This window comes from Eschrichtius robustus, chromosome 8, assembly GCF_028021215.1.
Source record: "Eschrichtius robustus isolate mEscRob2 chromosome 8, mEscRob2.pri, whole genome shotgun sequence".
Taxonomy (NCBI): Eukaryota; Metazoa; Chordata; class Mammalia; order Artiodactyla; family Eschrichtiidae; genus Eschrichtius; species Eschrichtius robustus.
Window position 1 is genome coordinate 9,160,682 of NC_090831.1, and position 14,338 is coordinate 9,175,019.

General features: G+C 47.3%; 1 protein-coding gene across 1 annotated transcript in view; it reads right to left on the reverse strand.

The window, feature by feature from the left end:
* Positions 1-14,338, reverse strand: part of ADCY1 (adenylate cyclase 1) — a 122,607-nt gene that overhangs the window by 88,435 nt on the left and 19,834 nt on the right. Inside the window, exon 2 of the mRNA XM_068549936.1 lies at positions 12,519-12,668. Coding sequence (XP_068406037.1) covers positions 12,519-12,668 — 150 coding nt within the window. The remainder of the gene's footprint in view (positions 1-12,518; positions 12,669-14,338) is intronic.

The window sequence follows — 14,338 nt, forward strand, 5'->3', positions numbered from 1 at the left end:
GGAATCCTAGCTCCATCCTCCAGAATCATGAGCAAGGTTATCCTGCACTCAAGAGGAGCTTCTGTCCTATGGATGATCAGCTTGGAAAGGTGTTTTCCTTCGAAGTTTGTAGGACTCAGCTGTCAAACCACTGGGGCCTGGTGATGACTTTTTGGCAAACTTTTCATTACTGAGTCAATCGTTTTAATGATCATAGGATGTTTCAGGCTTTCTTTTTCTTCTAGAATCAGTTTTAGTAACTAACACCATTCTGGGAATTTGTCCATTTTGTCTAAGTTTTCAAATACTCTGGCAAAAAAAAAAAAAAAAACCTCTTAGTATTTCCCTCTCATCTATTTTTAACCTGGCTTTATCCCTGGGGCGCGTGCTTTCCCATCCCGAATCATCTTGTGTCTGCTCTTTCTTCTTGGTCAGTCTCTCTAAGGTTTTTCTATGTCAAAGAACCAATTTTTGATGCTTTTGTCTGAAACTGAAAGAGTCCTGTTAAAAGACCCCTCACAGCCCTTTGGAATATTTTAATCCAGATATCAACCAACCCAAAACACCTATGTGAGCCTTTTTTTGTGGCTGAAGAGACACGAGGCTGTAAAGGGAGAAAGCGGGCCACAGCTGGTTTGGGGGGGATTCTGGGCTTTGGCCTCTGCTCTCTTCACTCTGCCACCAACGGCTTTGTCACTTGCTTTATTGGCCTTCCCACATCATTTAAATTCTCCGAGCCAGCCCCAGTTCTCAGATTTACAAAACGGAACCAAGTTTTTACATGCTTAACTGCAACACAGAGGCCTGAAATTTGTTTTAAAGATCTAAGAACCCAGAGGAGAGAACACCTTCCGATCAAGCACGTTCCTCTCTTCTGCCACAGCCCCGCGGGACAGGACAGAGTCCGGCAGCCCTGCGTAGGGGCCGCTGTCTGTTTTGATTTGGTGGGAGGAGGGGTCACTGACAACTTCAAAATATAGCAGAAAACCTTCTAGAAGGAGAGTGTGTCCAATGAAGCAGACAGGCCCCCTGCCCATCCTCTCCAGCCCCTCTGGTTCTGCGGGCTACCCTGAGGAGGACAGAACGCTTCTAATATTCCCACTTGTGAAAACGTTGGAGGAGGCCTTGAACTTGGAGACTGGTCTGGGGAGACCATGCCTGTCCGCGTCTGCAGGGAGCAGGGCAGGAGATAAAGAAACACTCAGATTTTGTAGCCAAAGCAGTTGGACTTTCTTTTAAAATAGCAACTGCAGGGCTATTAGTTCTGAACCATATGGGAGGGGAGGAGATGCTCCCGATTTCTGGCGCAATTATCACCGTCTTCTCAGTGTTGCTGCAAAAATCAGTGATTACAGGCACGGAATGCCCACGGGTCCTTCCTGGCTGCAGGCGGGTGAGAGGTAAGAGCTCACAGTGGCATCCTTACCTAAGACGGTCAGAGACTCTCCCCAAGGTTTGAGGTGAAGCTCACCCGAAAATCTACGTAACTGAACCACTCTGCTGTACACCTGACACTAACACAGTATTGTAAACCAACTAGGCTTCAATAAAAAAAGATGCAACCGATCAACCTGGGCGAGAACAACGTTGGCATGAGATCTGTACAGAGTGGGGAAGGGCCTGCGCATCCCGTCTAAGTTACTGCCCGGGATTCTGCAGTGGGAGCCACGCTTCTCAACAGTTTCCATCGGCTGAATCCTGTCCCGGAACAAAAGGGTCCAGCAGCTGGGACAGGCGAGGGTTCTGAGGTTGCGTGTCTGCATTTCAGAGCAGGCCCCTCACTCTCCCCTCCCGCAAACCCTGGCCGGCCAGTGGTGGCCACACAAACGCAGGCCTGTCCTGCAGGTGCATCCCAGAGAGAGGACGTCTCCGGGGGCTCCGGAGAAACGCCTGCTTTGGGCCATGAAGCACAATCTTCTCCTGCCTGCCAAAGCCTCCTCGGCATACCTGGGTGGACACTCATCCGGGGAGAGAGGAAAGAACAACCTGCCCGACCTCTAGGGCAAGTCCTACCTCCGCATTGACCCCCCCCAACCTGCGTCTGACCAGCTCTCTGTCCTGCTCAGACACATCAGGGGCCCCGCCGCGCGGCCCGGTGCGCCACCTTCCGCTGAGGGCAAAGCCCTGCCTCCCTCTCACCTTCTCCCATTTCCTTCCAGCTGAGGCCACAACAAACTACACGCTGCCCCTCGACCACCAAGCACATTCCCCGCCCCGTCTCACCGCTCATGCGCCTCCCTGACTCGGCCTTGCTCGAGGACCCCATTCCCAGCCCCTGCAGCCCAAACCCAGCATCTCCCTGCCTCCCCCCAGAAGCCAGTGGGGCACACCTGCCGCCACACAGTGGTCCTTCTGGAGCTGGACGCCCCCCCACTCCCTCCCAGAACTGGGCCACGTCCCCAGCATCCTCTCCCAGAACAAGGATGCATCACCCAGAACCCCCTTCCAGAACCAGGGTGCATCCACCAATATCCCCTCACATCACCTAGGGTGCCGCCTTACTGGGTCAGGGCCTGGAGAAGACTCTGGAAGTGACTATGGAACTGGATTGCTCTGTTACTTGAGTTGAAGCATGAAAACACAGACAAGCCCATATGGTCAGGGCGTCCCACACCTGCAACTCAGGGGATTGCGGTTTCCACACTGACACAGAGGTGTGAGTTGGGCAGAGCTGCCTGGCCACCTGCAGGCTCCCCTGGCCTCGCTAGGCCGTCCCCTGGCAGGCTTTGATGTACCGAGTGCCGACTGGTGCTTGAGAGCCCTGAAGAGGTGGCTGAGCCCCATCTGAGCCCGAGTGCTCGCCTTCTGCCCCCCAAAGAGACAGGGCTCCCTGAGCTAAAAACAGTCGTCCCAGCCAGAGGCAGGGAGTAACCTGAGTGCCAGGGACAAGGCCTCCCAGGGAGAGAGTTGTCCTGTGATACGACTCGCGGGTTCCAATCAAAAAAGTATAGCAAGTCAGGATACTGCCTCGCCCCCTCTCAGAACCAGCCAGGGGAACTCACGGGGGTGACCCATCCGCACTTCTGTATTTCGTGTGCTCAGCTTTCCCAGCAACAGATGAAACCACAGAGGAAAATGATTGATACGTTGGAATATGCGAAAGATTGAGGTTTTACACAAAGAAAAGCAGAGCTAGAGAACAGACTTGGGGAACACCAGCCTTTCTCGTTCAAACCCACAGGAAAGTCAGAGCATGAATGGGCGGAGGATCAGAACACACGCTCCACAGAGAAATACAACCAGTAAACACGCGTGGAAAAGCGGCCATCGCACAAGGAAGCGGCATCTGAATAAACGGGGGGTACCAAATTCTAACAGGAAGAGAGGAGGGAAGGAGGGACGGAGGGAGGGAGAAAGTGGGTCACGTGCAACACTGGGGATACACACCAGAACCCTGAATGCTGGGCCCACCCCAGCCTTCCCAGCCATGGGACTGGGCAGGCCTGAGAATCTGCATTTCTGGCAGGCTCCCTCTGACACCGACCCTGTCGGCCCCAGGACCCCACTCAACCACTGCTACCCAGAGCTGGGTGTAACTAAGTATTACTTATAAGATAAAATGAAGCACAACATGTTTTGGAAAATACCCAGGACATGGAGAGAAACGACACTGTTAATATTTGCACTCCTGAGAATGTAACCAAGGATACTTCAAGTCTGTATGAATAAAGATGCTTATTAGAAAGAAACATTTTTAAAAACATGGTGTCTAAAAGTCAGATTCGGAGACCTGCATGAAGGTGAGGAAGCAGCAGCTGTCTTAGGTTACCTTTAGAGCACCAGTGGTACACCTGTGGGAAATGTTAAGTCAAAATGCAGAAAATAAAATTATGTATACACCAAACGACAACGATGAGGGGAGAGAATGTGCATAAGGACGGAAACTTGAAAATACAGAGCACTCAGCTGGGTTGATGGGATTGGGTGACATGTACCATTTTGCAGATTTCCTGCTTAAGAACATCAGGTCAGCGGTTAGAACTCAGACCCGCCTCTGAGCCTCCGTGAGTCTGGGCTTCCTCAGCTGTGGGACTGAGAAGCTCCTTGCTCTCGGAGCTGCAGAGAAGTGACACACGTACAGCAGCAAAGGCTAGGTTCGCAGCAAGCAGGAGTGCTTGCTCGGCCACTGTGTTCCCTGGATGGGAGTGTGCGTGCAGGGGGAGAGATGTGCACTTGCAGAACCTGCACATGCAGGCAGCAAGAGTGGCCACACCATGGCCAGCAACCTCGCCATCAACAGATGGGACCCACTGGAGGGACAGAGGGCACACCAAGCATTCGAAAATGTTTTAAGGGTAGGTGCTAGGTAGTCTATAGGAAAGGCAGCAAGAGTAAGAAAAGAAATGAAAGACAAAAATCAGAGAAAGTGGATCCAGAGAAAACCATAATTTGAAAAGATACATGCACCCCAATGTTCACAGCAGCACTATTTACAATAGCCAAGACATGGACGCAACCTAAGTGCCCCTTGACAGATGAATGGATAAAGAAGGTGTGGTACAGGTTCAAGAGGGCGGAGTAGAAGGACGTGCGCTCACTCCCTCTTGCGAGAGCATTGGAATCACAGCTAACTGCTGAACAATCATCAACAGGAAGACACTGGAACTCACCAAAAAAGATACCCCACATCCAAAGACAAAGGAGAAGCTGCAGTGAGATGGCAGGAGGGGCGCAAGCACAATAAAATCAAATCCCACAACTGCTGGGTGGGTGACTCACAAACTGGAGAACACTTACACCAGAGAAGTCCACCCACTGGAGTGAAGGTTCTGAGCCCCACGTCAGGCTTCCCAACCTGGGGGTCCCGCAAGGGGAGAAGGAATTCCCAGAGAATCAGACTTTGAAGGCTCGCAGGATTTGATTGCAGGACTTTGACACGACAAGGGGAAACAGAGACTCCACTCTTGGAAGGCACACACAAAGTAGTGTGTGCATCGGGACCCAGGGAAAGGAGCAGTGACCCCATAGGAGACTGAACCAGACCTACATGCTAGTGTTGGAGGGTCTCCTGCAGAGGCAGGGGGCGGCTGTGGCTCACCATGGGGACAAGGACACTGGCAGCAGAAGTTCTGGGAAGTGCTCCCTGGCATGAGCCTTCCCAGCGTCTGCCATTAGCCCCACCAAAGAGCCCGGTAGGCTCTAGTGCTGGGTCGCCTCAGGCCAAACACCAACAAGGAGGGAACTCAGCCCCACCCATCAGCAGACAAGCAGATTAAAGTTTTACTGAGCTCCGCCCACCAGAGCAACAGCCAGCTCTACCCACCACCAGTCCCTCCCAGCAGGAAACTTGCACAAGCCTCTTAGATAGCCTCATCCACCAGAGGGCAGACAGCAGAAGCAAGAAGAAATAAAATCCTGCAGCCTGTGGAAAAAAAAACCACATTCACAGAAAGATAGACAAGATGAAAAGGCAGAGGGCTATGTACCAGATTAAGGAACAAGATAAAACCCCAGAAAAACAACTAAATGAAGTGGAGATAGGCAACCTTCCAGAAAAAGAATTCAGAATAATGATAGTGAAGATGATACAGGACCTCAGAAAAAGAATGGAGGCAAAGATCGAGAAGATGCAAGAAATGTTTAACAAAGACCTAGAAGAATTAAAGAACAAACACCTAGAAGAATTAAGGAACTAACAAACAGAGATGAACAATACAATAACTGAAATGAAAAATACACTAGAAGGAATCAATAGCAGAATAACTGAGGCAGAAGAATGGATAAGTGACCTGTAAGACAGAATGGTGGAATTCACTGCTGCGGAACAGAATAAAGAAAAAAGAATAAAAAGAAATGAAGACAGCCTAAGAGACCTACGGGACAACATTAAACACACCAACGTTCTCATTACAGGGGTCCCAGAAGGAGAACAGAGAGAGAAAGGACCCAAGAAAATATCTGAAGAGATTATAGTCAAAAACTTCCCTAACATGGGAAAGGAAATAGCCACCCAAGTCCAGGAAGCACAGAGAGTCCCAGGCAGGATAAACCCAAGGAGAAACACGCTGAGACATATAGTAATCAAACTGACAAAAATTAAACACAAAGAAAAATTATTAAAAGCTCAAGGGAAAAATGACAAATAATATACAAAGGAACTCCCATAAGGTTAACAGCTGATTTCTCAGCAGAAACTCTACAAACCAGAAGGGAGTGGCACAATATATTTAAAGTGATGAAAGGGAAGAACCTACAACCAAGATTACTCTACCTGGCAAGGATCTCATTCAGATCCAACAGAGAAATCAAAAGCTTTACAGACAAGCAAAAGCTAAAAGAATTCAGCATCACCAAACGAGCTCTACAACAAATGCTAAAGGAACTTCACTAAGTGGGACACACAAGAGAAGAAAAGGACCTACAAACACAAACCCAAAACAATTAAGAAAATGGTAATAGGAACATACATATTGATAATTACGTTAAATGTGAATGGATTAAATGCTCCAAACAAAAGACACAGGCTCGCTGAATGGATACAAAAACAAGACCCATCTATATGCTGTCTGTAAGAGACCCACTTCAGACCTAGGGACACATACAGACTGAAAGTGAGGGGATGGAAAAAGATATTCCATGCAAATGGAAATCAAAAGAAAGCTGGAGTAGCAATACTCATATCAGATAAAATAGACTTTAAAATAAAGAATGTTACAAGAGACAAGGAAGGACACTACATAATGATCAAGGGATCAATCCAAGAAGAAGATATAACAATTATAAATGTATATGCACCTAACATGGGAGCACCTCAATACATATGGCAAATGCTAACAGCTATAAAAGAGGAAATCGGCAGTAGCACAATAATAGTGGGGGACTTTAACACCTCACTTACACCAATGGACAGATCATCCAGACAGAAAATTAATAAGGAAACTCAAGCTTTAAATGACACAATAGACCAAACAGATTTAATTGATATTTATAGGACATTGATCTGAAAATAGCAGATTACACTTTCTTCTCAAGTGCACATGGAACATTCTCCAGGATAGATCACATTTTGGGTCACAAATCAAGCCTCGGTAAATTTAAGAAAAATGAAATCATATCAAGCATCTTTTCCGACCACAACACTATGATATTAGAAATCGATTACAGGGGAAAAAAACGTTAAAAACACAAACATATGGAGACTAAACAATACGTTACTAAATAACCAAGAGATCACTGAAGAAATCAAAGAGGAAGTCAAAAAATACCTAGAGACAAATGACAACGAAGACACGACGATCCAAAACCCATGGGATGCAGCAAAAGCAGTTCTAAGAGGGAAGTTTATAGCAATACAATCCTACCTCAAGAAACAAGAAAAATCTCAAATAAACAATCTAACCTTATACCTAAAGGAACCAGAGAAAGAAGAACAAACAAAACCCAAAGTTAGTAGAAGGAAAGAAATCATAAAGATCAGAGCAGAAATAAACGAAATAGACACAAAGACAACAATAGCAAAGATCAATAAAACTTAAAGCTGGTTCTTTGAGAAGATAAACAAAATTGATAAACCTTTATCCAAATTCGTCAAGAAAAAAGAGGGAGAGGACTCAAATCAATAAAATTAGAAATGAAAAAGAAGTTACAACGAACACCACAGAAATACAAAGCATCATAAGAGACTACAAGCAACTCTATGCCAATAAAATGGACAACCTGGAAGAAATGGACAAACTCTTAGAAAGGTATATATAACCTTCCAAGACTGAACCAGGAAGTAACAGAAAATATGAACAGACCAATCACAAGTAATGACATTGAAACTGTGATTAAAAATCTTCCAACAAACAGAAGTCCAGGACCAGATGGCTTCACGGGTGAATTCTATCAAACATTTAGAGAAGAGCTAACACCCACCCTTCTCAAACTCTTGAAAAAAATTGCAGAGGAAGGAACATTCCAAAACTCATTCCACGAGGCCACCATCACCCTGATACCAAAACCAGACAAAGATACTACAAAAAAAGAAAATTACCCACCAATCTCACTGATGAATATAGATGCAAAAATCCTCAACAAAATACTAGCAAACAGAATCCAACAACACATTAAAAGGATGATACACCATGATCAATTGGGATTTATCCCAGGGATGCAAGGATTCTTCAATATACGCAAATCAACCAATGTGATATGCCATATTAACAAATTGAAGAATAAAAACCATATGATCATCTCAACAGATGCAGAAAAAGGTTTTGACAAAATTCAACACCCATTTATGATAAAAACTCTCCAGAAAGTGGGCATAAAGGGAACCGACCTCAACATGATAAAGGCCATATATGACAAACCCACAGCAAACATCATTCTCAATTGGTGAAAACCTGAAAGCATTTCTTCTAAGATCAGGAAGAAGACAAGGATGTCCACTCTCGCCACTATTATTCAACATATTTTTGGAAGTCCTAGCTAGCCACGGCAATCAGAGAAGAAAAAGAAATAAACGAAATATAAATTGGAAAAGAAGAAGTATTACTGTCACTGTTTGCAGATGACATGATACTATACATAGAGAATCCTAAAGATGCCACCAGAAAACTACTGGAGCTAATCAATGAATTTGGTAAAGTTGCAGGATACAAAATTAATGCACAGAAATCTCTTGCATTCCTATACACTAACAACAAAAGATCAGAAAGAGAAATTAAGGAAGCAATCCCATTCACCACTGCAACAAAAAGAATAAAATACCTAGGGATAAACCTACCTAAGGAGGTAAAAGACCTGTACTCAGAAAACTATAAGACACTGATGAAAGAAATCAAAGATGACACAAACAGATGGAGAGATATACCATGTTCTTGGATTGGAAGACTCAATATTGTGAAAATAACTACACTACCCAAAGCAATCTACAGATTCAATGCAATCCTTATCAAATTACCAATGGCAATTTTTACAGAACTAGAACAAAAAATCTTAAAATTTGTATGGAGACAAAATAGCCAAATAGCCAAAGCAATCTTGAGGGAAAAAAATGGAGCTGGAGGAATCAGGCTCCCTGACTTCAGACTATACTACAAAGCTACAGTCATCAAGACAATATGGTACTGGCACAAAAACAGAAATATAGATCAATGGAACAGGATAGAAAGCTCAGAGATAAACCCACGCACCTATGGTCAACTAATCTATGACAAAGGAGGCAAGGATACACAATGGAGAAAAGACAGTCTCTTCAATAAGTGGTGCTGGGAAAACTGGACAGCTACATGTAAAAGAATGAAATTAGAACACTCCCTAACACCAGACACAAAAATAAACTCCAAATGGATTAAAGACCTAAATGTAAGACCGGACACTATAAAACTCTTAGAGGAAAACATAGGAAGAACACTCTTTGACATAAATCGCAGCAAGATCTTTTTTGACCCACGTCCTAGAGTAATGGATATAAAAACAAAAATAAACAAATGAGACCTAATGAAACTTAAAAGCTTTTGCACAGCAAAGGAAACTATAAACAAGACGAAAAGACAACCCTCAGAATGGGAGAAAATATTTGCAAACGAATCAAAGGACAAAGGGTTGACCTCCAAAATATATGAACAGCTCATGCAGCTCAATATTAAAAAAACAAACAACCCAATCCAAAAATGGGCAGAAGCCCTAAATAGACATTTCTCCAAAGAAGACATACAGATGGCCAAGAGGCACATGAAAAGCTGCTCAACATCACTAATTATTAGAGAAATGCAAATCAAAACTACTATTAGGTATCACCTCACACCAGTTAGAATGGGCATCATATCAGAAAATCTACAAACAACAAATGCTGAAGAGGGTGTGGAGAACAGGGAACCCTCTCGCACTGCTGGTGGGAATGTAAATTGATACAGCCACTATGAAGTATGAAGTATGGAGGTTCCTTAAAAAACTAAAAATAGACCTACCACATGACCCAGCAATCCCACTACTGGGCCTATACCCAGAGAAAACCATAATTCAAAAAGACACATGCACCCCAATGTTCACTGCGGTACTATTTACAATAGCCAGGTCGTGGAAGCAACCTAAATGCCCATCGACAGACGAATGGATAAAGAAGATGTGGTACATATATACAATGGAATACTACTCAGCCATAAAAAGGAACGAAATTGGGTCATTTGTAGAGACGTGGATGGACCCAAGGACTGTCACAGAGAGTGAAGTAAGTCAGAAAGAGAAAAACAAGTATCAGATATTAACACATATATGTGGAATCTAGAAAAATGGTACAGATGAACCGGTTTGCAAGGCAGAAATAGAGACACAGATGTAGAGAACAAACGTATGGACACCAAGGGGGAAAGTGGCAGGGCGGGGGAGCGGGTGGTGGAGGTGGGATGAACTGGGAGATTGGGATTGACATATATACAGTAATATGTATAAAATCGATAACTAACAAGAACCTGCTGTATAAAAATATAAAATAAAATTCAAAAAAAAAAAAAAGATGTGGTACATATATACAATGGCCTATTACTCAGCCATAAAAAAGAATGAAATAATGTCATTTGCAGCAACATGGCTGGACCTAGAGATTATCATACTAAATCAGTCAGACAGAGAAAGAAAAATATCACATGATATCACTTATATGTGGAATCTTAAAAAACAATACAAATGAACTTATTTACAAAACAGCAATAGACCCAACAGACATAGAAAACAAACTTACGGTTACCAAAGGGGAAGGGGGGGGGGGGGGGAGGGATAAATTGGGAGTTTGGGATTAACATATACACACTACTATATATAAAATAGATAATCAACAAGGACCTAATGTATAGCACACGGAACTCTACTCAATATTTTATAATAACCTATGTGGAAAAAGAATCTGAAAAAAGTAGATATATATGTATGTATAAGTGAATCACTTTGCTGTACACCTGAAACTAGCACAACATTGTAAATCAACTACACTTTAGTAAAAATAAATACTCTTTTTTAAGAAAGTGATTTTTTGAAGAAAGTGGGAAAGGAAGATATTCGAAAGGAGATGGAGAGGAGAGAAAAATAGAGAGAAAGAAAAGGAAGATTCAGAAACACACAAGAATGGCCCCCACGTCGATTTTTCCAGTACTTCAGGCGACGTATCTAAGGGGAGAGGACTCTTGAAGAGTCACTTCTGGGATCCCGGGGAGGTGACGAAGGTAAGGACACCAAGCTCAAGGGCCTCTTAGCACCGAAGGCTCCCCATCAGCGCCAATGATGCTGGCGTGGGCAAACGTTCAGTGCACAGCCCCAGGAGACGTGTTCTTTATACTTGTGCATGTGTGTGCCAGCACACTTATACACACACATCCACACGCACGCACACACACATACGCACACACATCCACAAGCGCACACACGTGCACACGGTGTGTACAGAGACATATAGGCATGCACACACACAGTCCACGTGAATGCAAATCCACACACATGTATATACCCACACAGACAAGCACACACACACGCACATATACATTTGCACACATGCCCCACATATCCACACACACGTGTACACATACAAATGCACACATGCATGTGCACATACAACACACACATGCCCACATGCACACAAGAGTGCACACAGCCTCACAGACACATATCTCCCACACACATACACCACCCACAGACAAAGCCACCCACTGATCCACACACATGATCTAAACATACACACACCATCTATTTCTAAGTGATATCCGACTTGTACTGTAAATACTAGGCATCATTATAATACCTATAAATGGAAATGTGTGTGTGCATTTTTAAATGTACAGTCTGTACTTAACGCCTTGTATTTACAATAATAGTAGCATCTCGTTTATAAACCCATCCCATCCACCCCCACCCCCCCGGAAAACAAGCCTCCGCCGTCAGCACTTTGGTAAAGCACAGGAGTCCGGGTGCTCCCGGCTAAAGGCCTCGCCCAGGGCTCTTGGCGCACCCTCGTGGCCCCAGGACCGCAGCAGAGGAAACGCCGCCGAGAGGGGTGAGCCCGGGACACGCAGGTGACGGTAGCTGGGGCAGTGGGAAGCCACCCGGCTCCCTCCAAGCCTCTAGGTCACAGGGGACGGTGCTGCCGCCCCAGCAGGCCTGGCAGGAGCCGGGCAGGGTGCTCTCCCTGCAGCCTCAGGCCAAGCTGCGGGTGTCAGGCTCACATGGTGACCATCACTTCCCAGCAACTCAGCCCCTTCCAGCGGCACCAAGCCCAGCTCTCCTCTGCCTCCACTGAGGCCTGCAAAGCCTCCTGGGCGTCTCGTCCACAGCCCCGTACCTCGTGTCACCAACAGGTAAACCGAGGCCCAGGGATGACCAAGGGTGGCAGTTCTTCTGCCTCTGTTCCCACGGTGCTCCTCCGCAGCTGTCCCCTCTCCTCCAACCGGCCGAGGGGGCTGGTCCACAGAGACAGAGGGGCCAGCGGGGGCCTGAGGCCCCTACCCGACTCCCAGGCGGGCCAGGCTGGGCCTCACTCCCAGTGCCCTCGGTGAGAAGGCTGTGCGGCTCCGTGCCCCCCGCCCCGGGCCCCCCACGTCCCTCGGGGCGAGACCCCGGGCACTGACCTGCTTCTCATTCTCGTCCTCCAGCCTCAGCCGGTCCTCGATGCAGTTCCGGGCCTGCAGGAAGGCCTTCCTCTGGGAGCGCTCAGCCAGGATCCGCACGAAGACCCCGTACATGTTCACGCCAAGGAAGAGCAGGGCGTTGGCACCGAGCTGGAGGGGAGAGAACATTGCAGAGGGCTACACACAGGGGCCCAGCTCAGCAGAGGCTCCTACGCGTCCTCCGACCACCAGCCCATGAAATGACCACACCAGCCAGACCCACAGTGCCAAGCCGGTTTCACACGGCCATGAGCCAGGCCTCATCCCTCACCCTGTGCAGGGGTCACCTGTGCTATAAGCTTGTCACGTAATGGAACAGTAGGAAAGGATGCAAGGTGTGTCCCCCGAAACTCACGTGGAAGTCCTGACCCCTAACCCCCCAGAGTGGGCCTGTATTTGGAGACAGGGTCTTTCAAGAGGTAATCAAGTTAAAGTGAGGTCATTAGGCTGGGCCCTAATCCAACATGACTGGTGTCCTTATAAGAAGAGGAGATCAGGACACAGACACGCACGGAGGGAAGACGATGTGAGGACACAGGGAGAAGACGGCCGTCGACACGCCAAGAAGAAAGGCTTTGGGAGAAACCAGCCTCCGGAACTGTGAAAAGTAATGTCTGCTGTTTAAGCCACCCAGTCTGGGCACTTTGTTACAACAGCCCGAGGAAACCATTACACCTAGAAGTTTTGAACGTGAAGACTGAGTGGTTATTCCCACAAAGGCAACATGGAAAGCTCTGGAGAGGAGCAGTGAAGGAGAGCTGATTAAAAAGAAAGAGTGGCATTTGGGTATGAACTGAACACCTGTGATTTATGTATGAAGATGGAGAAAACGCAGTGTCCCTCCAACGTCCCTGGGTTCTCACTCCACGTCAACAGACAAGAAGCAAGAAAGGGGCCCGGCCGAGAAGGACCCCTCCAGGGCAGCCATGGCTCAGACTCGAGGCTGAGACCTGCTCGACCAGGAAAGGACGCAGCGTGCGGGGGTTAAGATAGGGAGCCCAAGGACAGCGGTGTTTTACCGCTTCCTGCTTTCACCTGCCTAAACCCAAGTCCAGTCCAGACCGCCCAGGACTGAGCTCGGGGGTTTCACAGGAACCCACGATGGATGAAGGTCGCACCGCACAGAGTGGCAGACGTGGGGGAGGATCAGACCTCACGCCCCCTGCTCGGCCTCCTCAGCGGGTCTGTCCCTACCTCTCATGGCCACAGGGTCCAGGGCCAGACAGGGGTGCCTCTCACGGGCCAGCAGGGCCCCAGCACATCCCCCTGGGGCCCCCAGGCCGCTAAGAGAGAGAGAAGACACCCACCCACCTCCCTGCGGGGCTGCGGGGCTTACAGGCCGTATACAAACTGCTGCCCCCAGTCGCTGCAAAAATAGATGATTCTGTGTCTGATTAAACTCCAGCATTTCCTGCAGGTTCTGCTGCCCATGGATTAACCAGAAACACTCCCCGCCCAGGACTGACTGCAACAAACAACTACACAGGACAACAGACACAGTGGCAGGTGGGACAGGAGTCTGCGGTCAGAGGGCTCCTGCGAGAGGCCAGGCAGGGATGGGCAAGGCAGCCCGAACAGGGTGAGCTGAGGGACAGAGAGGGGGGAGAGCCGGGAGGTCGTGGTCGGCGGCGACGTCCAGCTAGAGACACGAGAGCTGCTCACGGGAGGGGACAGGCCGAGGGACCGGAATCTGCAGGACCCCAGCACACAGTGGTCACCTCCCTAAACCCCCCAGGAGGGGAGGGAACTCCCAGCGAGCGCAGCAGGGACGGCTTGTCTCA